Source organism: Clinocottus analis, unplaced genomic scaffold (genome assembly GCF_023055335.1).
Source record: "Clinocottus analis isolate CAN_PGR_092001 unplaced genomic scaffold, fCliAna1.0.p SCAF_10, whole genome shotgun sequence".
NCBI classification, from domain to species: Eukaryota; Metazoa; Chordata; class Actinopteri; order Perciformes; family Cottidae; genus Clinocottus; species Clinocottus analis.
The window spans coordinates 18,574,940-18,587,102 of NW_027175821.1; the positions used below are offsets into that span (position 1 = coordinate 18,574,940).

Here is a 12,163-nt window from a genome sequence, read left to right on the forward strand (position 1 = left end):
GTATCACACTGCTCAGCCTCCCGGGAAAAGCTTATGCCAGGGTGCTGGAAAGGAGACTCAGACCGCTTGTCGAACCTCGGATTCAAGAGGAGCAGTGCGGATTCCGTCCCGGAACAGTGGACCAGCTCTTTACCCTTGCAAGACTACTGGAGGGGTCATGGGAATTTGCCCAACCAGTCCACATGTGCTTTGTGGACTTGGAGAAGGCTTTTAAACGGGTCCCTCGGGGGGTTTTGTTGGGGTGCTGGGCGGACTATCCGGTCTCTGTACGCCTGTAGTAGGAGTTGCGTTCGTATCCTCGGTAGTAAGTCAGACACGTTCCCAGTGGGTGTTGGCCTCCGCCAGGGCTGCCCTTTATCACCTGTCCTGTTCGTGACTTTCATGGACAGGATTTCTAGGCGCAGCCGGGGGGCGGAGGAAATCCGGTTCGGGGGCCTCGGGATTACCTCTCTGCTGTTTGCAGATGATGTGGTCCTGTTTGCCTCCTCGGACCATGACTTCCAGCATTCGCTGGGGCGCTTTGCAGCCGAGTGTGAAGCGGCGGGGATGAGGGTTAGCGCCTCCAAATCTGAGGCCATGGTTCATTGCCGGAAACTGGTGGATTGCTCCCTTCAGGTGGGGACAAAATGCCTGCAAAAGGAGTTCAAGTACCTCGGGGTCTTGTTCACGAGTGAGGGTAAGGTGGAGCGTGAGATCGACAGGCGGATTGGTGCGACTGCAGCAGTAAAACAGGCGCTGTACCGGTCCGTCTTGGGGAAGAGGGAGCTGAGTTGGAAGGGGAAGCTCTCCATTTACTGGTCTATTGAATATTAGATGCTTTATTGTCATTGTATGTTAATAAACACAACATAATCTGATTTGGCAGCAATACCCACTTTGCAGCATTATTTTGTAAGGAAATATTTACAGTCATACTCACTAAATAACTGTATGAATAAATAACTGTAAAATAGTTCAAACTAGCTCCATACATAGCAATATTAACAGTTCCTTCTTGGCTGTAAATCAGTAGTAAGTAATTTATACAATAAATACTTTTTTACATACTGATATTGTAATCACTTAAAAATGAACAATTTCATTTAGTTTCTTTCGGAAAGAATTAACTTAACAGTTTTATTAAAAATCATTTATTCATTATATATTTTTCATTCTGTATTTCTTGTGGAAAGAGTAATACAAGAGAAGGTCAAGTATTCAACACCACTGGTTGAAACAGTCCACACAAACTGAAAGCACACATCTTTACATTCTGATCTCACATGTTCACCTTTGTGCTTTTCTTTTGGTAGAAGATCTCCGTCATGGATTGAAGCTGTGACTTGACGCTGTAGCAGTCGGGCCTCGCTCTGATGTGACCCAGGATTCCTCTAAGCTCTCCGGCTGTTTGGTTCCTGTGGATCAGAAGCACGGAGCAGCCAGAGGGGCAGAGGAGCTCCTCTCTCTCCAGAGCCAGCAGGTCTGGGAGGTACCGCTCGGGGTCGTGGTCCATCAGCACCAGATTGAGCCCCTCGCTGGTCCCTCGGTTGAGCTCAAGACATGAACGCAAAGTTGGGATGGCCTCTGCTGAGCTCGACGTCAACACCTGGAACTGAAGAGGGGTTTAGAATCCTTCTGTTCAAATTAGCTTTCCTTTTTAAGGAGTGTAATTTGTCATTTAATCTTTTCTCTAAGTGCAGTGAAGTAAAAGAAGCTCATCCTTCCCTGGACGTACCTGGGAGTGTTTGAAGCCAGCCACCAGAATGATTTCCTCCCCCAGCTCTGCTGTAAGTGGGTCCAGCTCCACTGTGATCAGCCTGCCAGCAGGGGGCAGCAGACGCAGCATGCGGACAGAACTGTAGCCACAATGCATCCCGAGCTCCAACACCTGGAAGGGACGGACACGCCTCACCGCTTCATCCAGGGCTTCACCTACAGGAGAGGACAGGTGATGCTAATCCCTTCATCTGATTGATGCTGACTTCATCCTTTTCAGATATGTTTTTTCTTTCAAATAGACCAAATACCAGCATAAACTTAAATGTTGTCTTATTAGTATAGTGTGAGGAATGTTACGGCTGATACTTTGCAGTTATATGTAAAATATTACACAAAGAAAATGATGTGACACAGTCGAGTGAAATCCAAAGATCACAGTCTTGATTTTAAGAGTTAAAAGGTCTTCCAACAGCTTTGAATCTGTGAGATGTTCATATAAAATCATCTTCCCTGATTTCATGAAGACAGCTCCTCTTAACTCAATGCACTAAAGTGATTCTGCATACACTGACCAGTCTGTGGGCCGACGCAGAGGGACGGGTGTGTGTGAGCGTAGAGGTCAAAGGTCTCCAGGACGCTGTCGGCTTTGCCGTGGGTGCATTGGGTGAACAGGAAGGAGTGGGTGCTCCTCACACACACTCTCCCTCGCAGCATCCTGATCGCCCAGGCCAGAGCTCCACGGCACAGCGCGGAAACTTTGACACGATGACGACCGGACGCCACGATGAGGAGGGCGGGAAGAAGCAGCGGCACAGAAGCGACCACGAGCCACATTTCAAAAGACGTGATGGCGACAGAAAGACCCGTGAAAACCTGGAGATGAAAAGAGGATGTTGGCATGATGCATTCACTGTATCACACTTTCTCTGTAAGTCTAAAATATCATTTTGGGGACATTATGAAACAGGTGACATACAAGTGTTTAGTTAATATATGGCCATTGTTATCATTATTGGTGATACACAGCTCAAGTTGTCAGATGACGGTTTTATACTCAACCTTACTCATCATATATGCATTTTATAAGTATTTTTAACTGGCAACCAGCAAAAAGAGATAACTGAGCTCTGGCACCACCTGCAGCCACATTGTGGTATTTAAGATATGTTTAATAGATCAACTCATAACTCATAAATGTTGGAACACATAAGTAACGAGATGTAAATACAATCCAGTGAATCCACCACACAAGGGTTCTGACTGATGGGTCTCCTGCAAAGAGGGAACACCTGAAGTGATGCGGTTTGGTGGGAATTTGGCCGATTCCAACTGACTACATTTCCCCTTTTAATGTTAAAATATTATTTTGTGAGCCTATTCTTGTTGTTTCAAACATATATACTTTTACTCCTCATGTGAACGTATAGGCTAATGCGAGTTGGAGTAAATGAAACAAAGACTGAATCAAATGTTACACTGAAGCTAATGGTGTTAAAGTACAACATTGGGAGAATGAGACAGAAGTAATACCATATTTGCAGTATAGGACTAACACTTGCCATGCTGCCCAGTTGCCCGTTCAGGTTGAGAGTGTGTCCTGTCAAACACAGATGGGGCGTCACTCCGAGAAGTCAAGAAAGGTGAGCAGCATAAAGGTAATAGCCTCCTGAAAAACAGACCATGATTGTCTCCTAAACAGAGATATCGTGGGAGAAAGACTGCATGAAAGAAATCCACTGATCTGCTTTTTTAGTTTCCAGGAAATCAAAGCCTCAGAAGCAGAAGAGAGGAGTGGCGAGTGAATCATTACAAATGAACACACACACACACACACACACACACACACACACTCACACACACACACACACACACACACACACACACACAAACACTTGCCTCCAACTCCTCCTACATATCAGTACCGCTGCATTTTTCCACCAGAGGTCAGCAAATATGTGCAAAAACGACTGTCTGCAGGACCTGGAATATCTTATTTTTAGTCATCAAACCTCAGATACAATTTAATAAACTAATATCCATGATCATACTGATTATTTATGTAAGCTGTTTTTGTATAATCACATTGACAACAGAGGGCATGGAATCATTTAAATGCTGCTTTAAATGTATTCATAAAGACTTAAGGGGACAAAACACGTGATTTTAATCAGTATATCTGATATCATGAAAGAAATTGTCGATTCAACATCTGTCTTAAAAAACTAAATAAAAGGGGCAAATTAGAAAAGCCTCCCACCCTATTGCCATTTCCAATGTTTCAATAGTGCCTATTGAACTTGTTGTGTATTGGCCCTGTAGAGGGAACCCTGTGAACGTTTACCCAGATTTTTACTTATTTTTATTATGATTAACAAAAATCATAGAAAATGAGATATACGAATTTATAAATTAACAAAAATAAATACATGTTTTAAATAGTATAATTTTGTAAATTGCCTCATAATGAACAATGACTGGAGATATGAGTCGGCCCTTTGTTTTTTGGTAGCTTTGCTCAAAACCAGTGAACTTCGTGCTCTTTCAGTTGCCCCATATAGTTGAAATGGGTGTGAGATCCCCAGTGTGTTGCTGCCCTCATTGGCTGCTGCTGGAGTCGCGCTGTTCTGTGTATTTTTGGCCATTGGAGCAGATCATGCTGCGGTGTGCAAGTCCAGTCAGTCCATCTGCATCAAGTTGGCCAGTTACAGCTAGATTACTACCGGAAGCAAGGCGGCTTTGCAACCAAAATAAGAATCTAAACAAATAGCTGGTGAAGTGGAGGCCACTGAGAAGTCATAATTAAAACAGTTTTCATGAGTTTTAATTCCGTGTAGCGGCAATCTCGTCTTCTTCGGGGATTCTTATGACCGCGAGTGCTTTAGTCCGTGTATGGGCAATGAGCTTGACGCGTAATGACTTTCCAGAAAACAAAAACTCCTTTTCAAAAACGTTTACTTAACAAAAGTCATTACGTGCGTGTCCTGCGTGCTTGCGTCTCTGCGTAAAACCCGAGTATAAATCAGCCTTAATAACCTAAACTGAAGAAACCAGGTAGTGGCGTAGTCAGCAACGTAATTAAAGGGGCATTTACATACATTTTTATAAATCAGAAAAAACGTGGATACATCAGTCTTTGAATACTCTGGAAAATGTGTTCAAACAACCGGTAGGTTAAGTAATGTGTGTATCTGTAAGCAATAGTTAAGCAATATTGCTTCCTATACAAATATATGTTAGATAAGTATCTCATTTAAAAAAGAAAATTAGCTACCGTACGTCATTAGTCTGCAGGTGATTCGGTAACGGGCACGTCACCTCCCATACGCCCGTAACTACTTTCCAGTGTTTACCGTCCTCCAATTTGGAAGTCTTCCCTAAAGTTACTTACTGAAGTTATTCAATTGAAGTTTAACGTATCGTTCTGGCTCGTTTGTCACATTAACGCGAGCCAAACTATAACTTTGTCAGCTAGCTAGTTAACCTAGGTAACGCTGACGAGATAAAGCTAACGCTACTCAAGAAACTACTATGGGTGCAGTGTTAGGTTAGTTATTTTTGTGTGTTAGACAGACAAACATTACGGTGGGACGCTAAAATTATTAAAATTACGAGGCATATTTTAAAGGGTGTATCATTGTCGCATTTGTTCCTTAAATCTTTGTTTTTGTGACATTTGAATGCCCTCAATCGCTTAATACGTTCTAAGGCTTTTATTTTGAATTGTCTCACCGGAAGCAGTAGGAAGCTAGCTAACCTAAACCAAAACGAGTCCGTCGATCCGACTGCGTGGCCAGCCGCAGTTGTAGTTGCAAGAGTATAATTCGCCCTTAACGGTCAGTTTTTCAGTGAGACGGCCTAACGTTACGTCAGAAAACGCTGAAATGATCAAATCTACAAGGCATTATAAAGGGAATGGTAGCAAGGGTGTCTTGTTACCGCAATAATTCCTTCAATACTACTTCTGTTATATTTGAATGTGCCGTATGTTGTGAGGCTTTTATTTTAACGGTCTCACCGGAAGCCATATGAGGGACTCCTGCCGACTTGATGCTGGTTGTCTGCCCACAGACTCCAGCAGGAGCAATACTGGAGAGCAGCAACTGGTACGTTTGCCTCGCTGGTCTGCTGCTGCTGCAACAAGCTGACCGACACAATTCACGTCTAATTTCGGTGGAATTAAACATACTATATTTTTTGTACAAGCTTCAATACTTGGGAGAGCAGAGCTTCTTCGCCAATGGCAAGTCCGGTTGCAGACATAGGACAGTCTCATCAGCATCACCCTGTGACTGAGTCGGCCGCGTTTCAGGAGGCGCAGAAATGGATAGAGGTGAGTCACACGAAGCACTTAACAGAGTCGGAATACAGTTGTTAACTCCGCATCACGTTGCTTCCTTTATTTGTTTGTTGCGCATGTGTTTTGTTGTCATTTGGGTGGCTCTGGTTACTGGTGTGCAGCCGGTGTCTGCAGCGCCTTCTCCTACGAACTGCATGTTTGAATTTATTGCTTCGTCACCTGTTGAAAGGTAACTCAAACCGCAATTATTTGACTAAAATTGACAAAATCCTTTCAGCCATATTCTTTTTTTTAAAGTTTCTTTGTTAGGTTAAAGTGTGCTTCTTGCTCAAACATATCTCAAATTGATTTTTTTTTTTAAAGTCTTCTACAATGTGACACTCCTATAATAACTTGTGTCTGAATCTTAATACTGAGTTCAAAACAACATTATAACCCTAAAAATAGAATTTTTCATTCTTGATCTCTACTGATGCTTCTATGATTCTGCACATAGTTACTCGACCCTCCTAAATGTTGCAGCAGGCCATCAGTTGTTTTTGCTGAGGGCCATTGTACAGTAGCTGTGGCTGCTGCGGGGCCTGGTGTGTGTTTGGCCCGAAAAACAAAGAATGCATCATGTGGAATGGATTTCTGGCTCATTGCGAGCCTGCTGAACAATAATCACACAAACAAGGTTTTGTTCGTGGAGAATTTTAAATCACGACACTTGCCTGCCCCCATTGCATTTGACTTTGTCATCCTGCAGGGAGCTGTCCTCATGTCAGCCTTCAAAACGCTGATCGCTGGCTGCTTATCTGTTGCACGTCGGTGGAATGCAGTCACAGCTTTGCAGGTTTACATAAAGGCTTACAAATCTGATCTGAAGCTCGCTGTGGCACAAAGTGAATGATGCAGTGTAGCAGGGGTGTGGAGGAGGATTGTGGGGCTGTGGGCCCCCTTTCCTCTTCTCTCCTTGAATCATTGACACATTGAGTGCTGCAGTCATAACTTTGACAAATTGTGACAACCAATATTGACTGTAGAGCTGAGATGATGCGTCTATTTTTTCAATTGACAGATATATTATGACATTTATTTAAACATTGACGTATCTGGTAAATTTATGGTTCCTTCATCTTAAATGTCAATATTTGCTGGTTATCTAAGTCTTTTAAGACAACACATGAATACTATTACTTTCTAAACAGTTAAAGTTTGGGCCCCGCATGCTAATGGCGCTAACAGTGCAGACAACCACAACAGTACTGGTGTCGGTCGTGAGGGCGTCATCGGCTGTAACCGCGGTCTGAGCCATGCTAACATGCACTCAAACACATGTGCCGTCCGGCTACGTAAACAAAATACAGAGAAACTTAACACACACAGAGGGAGAGTAACTTCATTCTCTGCTCAGGTAGACGTTACTCGACTGCATCTTTACACAGCAAATCTTTGTTTGCCTCTATATTATTAATGCTGAGAATATCTGGTAGAGAACCTTTAACAACGTGGAGTGAATGTTGAACATGTTGAACGATTTGAAACCCTTCATGACATATTTTATGAGAAGCATCAATATGCTTTATTTTACCAGTTACCAACTTTTAAAAAAGCATCATTGTATGGGTGCAGTGTTATTGTTATTGATGACATCAGAAGACCGTTAGAAAGACAATAACAACATTTCTACATAAATAGTAAAAACATATGTCTGTTCTTTTAGTACGTCTAGTATTTTTTTTAAAAATGTTTTTGACTCACGGATAGGTTTTCATGTGTAGTTATTTCCATACAGGGTTTAAACTAATCACACTGTATTACATCTCAAATTAGTATCGAAAAGGACATATCCTCTTTAAGAGTGTCAGGAGCCATTACAGACCTATTTAGCGGCACCAAACTCCTCGGAGACCCATATCAAGTCTTTAAAAAGCCACTACTGACCTAGAATCTCTGAGGCAGATCAGGACTAGGAGCTCAAAAGGCGGGAGTGAACTGATACCACTCCTGTGTGGCTCTTTTGTCACCCTTCCCCCCGCAGGGACTGGTTTCATTACCCATACGCACCTGGTGATGCTTCTTCGCTCACCTCAGGGAACCAGGGACAGGTTACGGGATCCTGAATGCATAAAGCAACGCAGGGCCTCAGTTAGCATCCCGGCGGCCAGTGTTTGACAGCTTATATTCACATGCTGTGTCATATATAAAGTGTCAAGAATCAAGCTAGAGTTTATAACGTTGGGTCTCCTGTTTGCCATTTATTGTCAGTAGCAAAAACGTGCAAAGAAACTCTTCGTCAGCTGTACATCCTTAGTTGTAAACAAAAGTTTGACTGTCTTCGTCCTCTCGTTTATTCCATTTTAAGTTTATCTTAATGTAAAGACCTAGGTGCAATATCAAGTTATTGATTACAAAGGCATGTCTCAGTCTTCTGACCTTCTGAAGGTGTATCATTCTTAAACAATCGGATAACATAAACAGGTCTTGCAAAGGCACGTCTTACTACTTCATCGTGCTTTTTTAGGGCCTGTTCAAACTACACGTATTTGGCATTATTTTTCTTTAAATAACCCAGAGCAGTCACTCTTAAATCTTAGTTTGTTATGGCAGGTGAGCATAGTTTGAACTCTGTTGTGCATTGCCCCCCCTCACACACACACGCGACTCCTGTTGAAAAGCAGATTTATGACTCTCTGTCAACAGGTTCTGGTGTTCCCACCATTGTTGCATTCGGAGTAGAAACTGATATACAGTTCATCGTAGGATTTCCCCCTGTAGGTTAGCATAGCACAAACAGATTAGTAAAAGACTCAGGCATTTGTTGTATATCCCGTCAGAAATTGTTCACATCAGTTGCGTTCTATATCAGAGATGGGAGACTGGGAGAGATAGTTTTTGTTCTCAAGCAAGTATCTCATGTTGTCCACTTTTTAATGACAAAAAAAGTCCTCTCAAATGTGTCACCATGGGAGCTGAATTCAGGCAAATGGCAACCAACAGCCCAGCACATTGATGAGGCATTCACACCTGCACTCATTACTTCCTTGGCCGCCACTTCCTCTCAACAGCTCATCAGTGATGCAGTTGCTAATTACAGTGTTTAGGCTCCTCTGAACTTCAGAAGAGCCTGACTGGCCCTTTGATGAGGATGATTGATTTGTGTCACAGAGCCACAGGGTGTTTGCATGAACGGCAGCACACAACTTAGTGGTTTGATGAATTGTATTTCTTCTGAATGGTGGTTGAGGACTTTTTGCTGTTGGCAAATTCAAACCTGAACAGAACTGTGAGAGAATAAGCCTCGCCTTGTTAAGATTAAATACCTTGGTGTCGAAAAGACACCCAACTGATGAATTGACATGAAAACCTTGCATTGAAGCAAATAGAAAAGCTTGAATCATTTAAGGTAAAACATGCAAAGAAAAGCCAATTCAGGTTGGCATGTGGAGTGTAATGAGATATCAGCCAAGAATAAGAGATTAACTCACTGAGGTATATTGTTGGTTTCTGGTTGTCCTTGGTGTCAGCCATACTCAGTAAAAGCAGAATAAGAATTATTTAAGTCTATGTTAACTAGCAGTTAAACTGTGTTGCCAGAGAGGTTGTATTAAAACACACTGTGGTCGGTCATCTTAGACTAGCTCTGCATGTAAATTTAAGCTGGTCAGTTATGTCAGTGTGTTCTTTTCTGTGCCAGTATGTTCCCAAAAATACAATAATAAATGTGTCTTTTTTACAGCCTGTTTAAATGTAAAGCTTAGTGCAGAAAAGGGTCACATTTAGATCTCTTTAGAAATGAACGTCTGTTTACGACTATTTCGTTAATGCTTGATTCGATCATCTATCAAAAAATTTGAAAGCATTAATCTTGTCAAGAAGGTTTTTTTTTTTGTCCAGTGTTGTCTCAACTATTTCAGTGTCTCTTGGGTTTGCTTCATCTGAGTGTCACCCTGAACCACCACCTCATTCAGTATTTCACAGTATGGACAATCTTTTTCTTCTGGAGACTTAAGGTACCAGTGGTTTTGGTATGTGTGTATAGGAGTCAACACATAAATAGGGATGGTGTGTTTTATTCTTTACATTCTAAAATCACACAGGACGTATTGTGGAAAAGGGCAATGTAAGACATCCAGTAGACACCAGACTGTTTTGCTAAAGAAACAGGTTTCAATCAACATGCTTAATTGCAATAAGTACAGTTAGAACCAACCTTATCAGACTGGAATGAGACGCAGTTTATGAGGTTAAAGTGCCAAACGAGCTTAGACTTAATGACAGCTTCTGCAGTTTGCTACGGAAACTTTGAGTTAATGTATCAGGAAATGAAAAACCAACCCAAACAAATCGTAAGAGGTGTAAGAGTTGGCAAGCGTTGGCAAGCGTTTTTCACACTGATGATGATCCTCACGCGTTGTAAGGACAATTTGTCATACCCCCACATTTCCAAGAGCTTAGTTCAGTGGAAGATGCATTCAAGGTTTCTTTGCAAAATCGTTCATTTGAATAGCGTTTGTTCATTGTGCCAATAATAAATCACCAGATCATGGTTGTGCAATTAGATGAATTGATTTTCTGTGAAAACATTATGTGGAACAAAACAGTCAGAAGGACTTTTTCATTGACAGAAATAATGTACTTTCCGCAAACATAGTTGTGAGAAAAACCTTAAAAATATAATTGTTTTGAACATTTTATAATCTTTGTAAATTTGGGCACCAGATAATCGACACCCTTGAAACTGTGCTCGTTGGTTTGTGATGCTTCAACTGACTCAGTTTGATATGAAGGGCCTTTGTAGCTGCTTTTGCAATCATGTGTCGATACTCTGTCAGGCTTTTTGAAGTACATTTAGTTTTTTGTTGCACAGTCACTGTTGATGGATACCTATGAGGAAACCATTGTCTCTTGTCTGATTTTTAAAGAGAGCCATGATAGACTGATGTTCAGTGAAACAGGCCCTTGACAAAAAAGATCACACAGTCAATCTCACAGTAATGATGCGAATCAATCAACAAAATGTCCATGAGTGACACCAGCACTATACCATGTTAATGTTCTGAACCAGCCCTGCTAAAGGCTCTTTTTTTTCCGTCGTTGGATCGCATGACAGCAACAGAACTTGAGAAATTCATGCAACACACCTCGCTGTTTTTGGCCTAGGGCTGTTTTGGGAAACTGGCGCCATGTGCTTAGAAAGATCTGTAGTCTCCTCTGAATGCCTCCATGATGTCATTCCCAGTTTGGGGGCATTGCCAATCTTTCCTACAGAGTCGACTGATGTGTTACGTGCTGTGATGTCTTGTCAGTTATTATCAAAGTGCATGAGATGCAAGGAAGAGTGTAATTTTAGAGTGAAGTGTCTGTCAGAGAAGGGTTCAGTCTAGATTGAGGTTGTCCCCTTTATCACTCACCTTAGTGCTCTGATGAACTGGAAATCGATGTTCCACCACAACCCTCTTTCAACTCTGTGCATCTTGAGTGGTGAGTTTGAGGACACAGTTAATTACGGGATAAGAATGAAGTTGAAAAATGGACATGATTCATTTCAGGAGCCCAAGTTTTTCCTTTTACCTGCATTAAGAGATACATTTCGGACGTTTGCTGTCCGTGGTTTTCATGGTCATAGTTGCGTAATGTCATATTTAGGCGGTTGCAATGTTAAGCTATAGACTGACAGTTTTCTCAGTTGACATACAGTTTACATCATTTCTGGATCCCTCACAGGAGAGTTACATTTCGTGGCATGAAGGGCAACAGTCTTAAAATGGTTGTTGAATAAGCTTTTTAGGCCACAGTTGTTGTGGCTTGTCACTGATTTATGTTTCCTAAATTAAAGCATCCAAAGGACCATTGATTGAATAAATCTCAACATAACCATCCACGTTCTTTGCAGCTGAGCTGTAGCCCATATAGGTGCAACACAAACATGGATGCCGTCCTTTTTACAACTTTGATTCAAGCTGCTTCTTTGCCAAAACATCAATCGGTGTCACACAGCTTCAGTCACTCACACAAATGAGAAATCCCTGAAAGTAAGACGCTAATCACTAATCTTGTGGTTATGATCTTTTTAATCTCAGCAAAAGCCGCATGTCCTTCTGCTGAAGCAGGGGAAAGAGCTGGCGTGTTGACACGGCAGCATTAGTGAAAGAGCAAGGGATTAGATGTTTCAGAGAAGCCTCG

General features: G+C 42.0%; 2 protein-coding genes across 6 annotated transcripts in view; one reads left to right on the forward strand and one right to left on the reverse strand.

Annotated features, from left to right (window-relative positions):
- Nucleotides 1-1,101: 1,101 nt before the first annotated feature.
- On the reverse strand, nucleotides 1,102-5,216 carry LOC137796279 (catechol O-methyltransferase-like). Of its 2 annotated transcripts, XM_068594133.1 has the most exons (5): nucleotides 4,970-5,216; nucleotides 3,252-3,364; nucleotides 2,271-2,571; nucleotides 1,715-1,911; nucleotides 1,102-1,591 (listed from the first exon to the last, which is right to left on the reverse strand). In XM_068594133.1, exons 2-5 carry the CDS (start codon nucleotides 3,258-3,260, stop codon nucleotides 1,259-1,261), a joined length of 840 nt encoding a protein of 279 aa, XP_068450234.1. In that variant the 5' UTR covers nucleotides 3,261-3,364; nucleotides 4,970-5,216; the 3' UTR covers nucleotides 1,102-1,258. The 2 variants fall into 2 exon arrangements, with proteins under 2 accessions (XP_068450234.1, XP_068450226.1); XM_068594125.1 differs by lacking the exons at nucleotides 3,252-3,364; nucleotides 4,970-5,216 and having other exon boundaries at nucleotides 2,271-2,653.
- The window catches only part of LOC137796253 (LIM and calponin homology domains-containing protein 1-like), a 77,844-nt gene continuing 70,459 nt past the window's right edge, over nucleotides 4,779-12,163 (forward strand). For 2 of the 4 annotated variants that reach the window (XM_068594078.1, XM_068594105.1), the window contains exons 1-3: nucleotides 4,779-4,864; nucleotides 5,692-5,801; nucleotides 5,902-6,028. In XM_068594078.1, the coding sequence (XP_068450179.1) occupies nucleotides 5,746-5,801; nucleotides 5,902-6,028 (183 nt within the window). In that variant the 5' untranslated portion in view covers nucleotides 4,779-4,864; nucleotides 5,692-5,745. Of the gene's footprint in view, nucleotides 4,865-5,444; nucleotides 5,802-5,901; nucleotides 6,029-12,163 lie in introns of those variants that run through there. The other 2 variants (XM_068594097.1, XM_068594087.1) reach the window with 2 other exon arrangements.

Excerpts from the sequence above, each read along its gene's own strand:
- LOC137796279 (XM_068594125.1), bottom strand. The coding sequence starts at position 2,598 with ATGCCAACATCCTCTTTTCATCTCCAGGTTTTCACGGGTCTTTCTGTC. Across the intron at positions 1,912-2,270 it reads CTGCGTCGGCCCACAGACTG|GTGAAGCCCTGGATGAAGCG; the intron begins GTCAGTGTATGC and ends CCTCTCCTGTAG. Across the intron at positions 1,592-1,714 it reads CTGGCTTCAAACACTCCCAG|TTCCAGGTGTTGACGTCGAG; the intron begins GTACGTCCAGGG and ends ACCCCTCTTCAG.